The sequence below is a fragment of the Volvox carteri genome (genome assembly GCF_000143455.1).
Source record: "Volvox carteri f. nagariensis unplaced genomic scaffold VOLCAscaffold_22, whole genome shotgun sequence".
Lineage (NCBI taxonomy): Eukaryota > Viridiplantae > Chlorophyta > Chlorophyceae > Chlamydomonadales > Volvocaceae > Volvox > Volvox carteri.
The window spans coordinates 723965-726540 of NW_003307565.1; the positions used below are offsets into that span (position 1 = coordinate 723965).

The 2576-nt window shown below is 58.8% G+C and overlaps 1 protein-coding gene across 1 annotated transcript in view; it reads right to left on the reverse strand.

Moving 5' to 3' along the window:
* The window catches only part of VOLCADRAFT_117787 (uncharacterized protein), a gene marked incomplete at both ends in the record, with an annotated part of 14252 nt that overhangs the window by 9678 nt on the left and 1998 nt on the right, over window positions 1-2576 (reverse strand). The window contains 4 exons of the mRNA XM_002951193.1: window positions 43-584; window positions 1072-1220; window positions 1635-1691; window positions 2049-2220. Of these exons, the coding sequence (XP_002951239.1) occupies window positions 43-584; window positions 1072-1220; window positions 1635-1691; window positions 2049-2220 (920 nt within the window). The remainder of the gene's footprint in view (window positions 1-42; window positions 585-1071; window positions 1221-1634; window positions 1692-2048; window positions 2221-2576) is intronic.

The following is a 2576-nucleotide window of genomic DNA, read 5'->3' on the forward strand; positions in this document are numbered from 1 at the left end:
CGCTCTTGGAGTCTTCCGCCGCGGGTTCCGTACCTTCCGTACCTGCCTCTCCAGCGGCGCCGTCAGGCCCCCGACTTGCTTCCGACGCCAGTGCCCCGGTACTTGGCTCCGCGGCCAGGACCCCGTCGGCGGCCTTGATCTTGGTAGTTTTCCTCCGTACCTTTCCCTTTCCGGCGTCACCTTCACCGTCAACCTCCTCACCGCCGCCGCCGCCGCCAGCGGCTGCGCCGCTGCCCTCCTCCCCCTCCTCGCCCGCCGCTCCGTCGTCCTTCTTCTTGCCGCCCTTCCTTCCCTTCTTCTTCTTACCGCCGCCAGCGCTGTCCTCCGCTCCCACTCCGCCTCCGCCGTCCTCTCCCCCTCCGTCGCCGTCGCCGCCGCCGTCGCCTTCCTCTCCACCGCCTTCCCCATCCTCGCCGCCGTCCTCCCCCTCCCCGCCCGCACCCGCCTTTTTCTTCTTCTTTTTCTTTCTCTTGGAGTTCCCCGCCGCCACCGCATCCCCCATCGTCTCCTCGTCCATGGCCCCCGCCACCGCCGCCAGGACCGAGCGCTTCTTCATGAAGCTCGCGGACTTCTTCATGTCGGCCCTGGAGTACACCACGCACGTGCAATGCGTCACGTGCACATAATATAAAATATAAAATATATAATATATATACTAATTATTATTATTATCATTTGTTATTCAGGGTTTTTAGGGTTTTCATCAGTTGTTCTGTGCGTCGCGCGGCGGCGGGGCGCATCTGTAAAGGCCGGGGGGAGTTCTTCAGTAAGGAATGGACGGATTCTCAACGGTGAGGGTGAAGGTGAAGGCACACGCGACGCGAATTTAAGGGAAAGCATGTTCGCACTGGGGACTGCAGCGGCTTGTGTGTTCATTCCCACCTAGGGGGAGGAGCCGCTTGAAATACGAATACCAGGAAAATGAGGGGGAGGGGAAAAGAACTTGAACATGCGGGAAAGGCAGGGTGCGCGCGCTCAAGGCAAAGTGTGTGGGTGTGGCTGTGGGGTGGACAAAGGTGTCGGACACGCAACCACCCGGCACCCTGCACATGCGTTTTTGAAACCTCTCACTTTTTCTTGCCCTTCTTCTTCTTGCCGTCTTTGCCCTCCTCGCCGTCCTCATCGTCCTCCTCGCTATCGGACTCGTCCCACCAGTCCGGCAGCTCGTCCGACGGTACGGAATCATCATCGCTCCAGTCGTACTTGCCGATCTCGAAGTTCTATCATAACCAAAAGCAAGGCATGGCATTAACAGAACCCATATGCGAAAGTAAAATGGCAATCAAAGAACAAACGATACGTGAACATTCCATACAAGAGCAGGGAGAGAGGGAGGTCGACCAAGTTCAAAAGAGATTCTAACATCTGGCTGCCGTTATAGGCGTTACAAGCGTTACGGGCGTACGTACGACATACGACGTGCGTCGCGCCGCTTGGGATTTGGGAGTCGAAATGTTCTCGGAATAAGACTTCAGCTGCCTGGGGTGTGAGGTGTGAGGTGTGTGTGCCTATGTGTTTGTATGTCTGTAGGTTTGCATGTGTGTATAGACCTCCTTCTGGCTCCTCTCCTTCTTCACTTTGCCGCCTTCGCCCAACTGCCAACCCCCATCCCCTCATCCCCCCTTACCACCTACCCGAACATGGCGCATGACGCTGTTGATCTGGGATCGTTTGAAGGCCCTCCAGGCGGCCTGAGGAGGGGGGACGGAAGGTGCACCCGGACGAGGAGCGGTTGGAAAAGCGACGGGGAGTGAATTCCCGCCAAAACTCCCTCGCCTTAACCCTCCCAACGCCCCCTCCCCTCCTTGTTAGGTGGGTAGGTTTCCGCTATCGTCATGACTACTACCAACATCGTCGGGAAGACTCCTCCTCCTCCTTCACAAGCCGCGACTGGTTGTCAAAATTACTTCCTTCAAACTTCAGTGGCGTGTCAGAGTCTATATCCTCCTTGAAGCATCAACTTCCTTCGTTCGTGGTTCGTCTTCCATCCCCCCGTGTGTGGTTCGTCTTTCCCCCCCCCCAACCCTTCCCCCCCTCTTCCCCCCCACCTGTATGACCCGGGCCGCCTCGTCCCGCACCGCCCTCCGCTGCTCCTCCGTGATGGCGGCGTCCAGCCACCGGCTGAAGCCCGGCTGGGCGTTGCCGCCCCGCTTGGCGGCAGCCAGGTTGGGACGCAGGATGTCCCGCCAGGTCAGGTTGGCTCGCAGTGCGGCTCGGTACCTGAGAATGGCGGACAAGGAGGTTAGGCAGGGAGGAGGGGATGGTGAGGAAAGGGATGGTGAAGCGCGATTGAGGGGTCTGATATTGATCCGGATACTGACGAAGGCGACGGTGCGAGGGATGAGGACGGGAAGGCGGGACTGGGGGATGCGGAGAAGAATAAGGCGGAGAGGGGTTACACCGACACCGAAAAAGACGAGTAGTTTAAGACGGGTGGAAGGAGAGGTGAACGTGGTAGCGCCGGGGTTGCCATCAAGACGGTCGCCATATCACATCCGTGGCGGCGATAGCGAAACGAGGGCTCAGAAGAGGGGGAAAAGGGCTTGAAGGGCTAGGAGAGAAGAGCCAGGAACGAG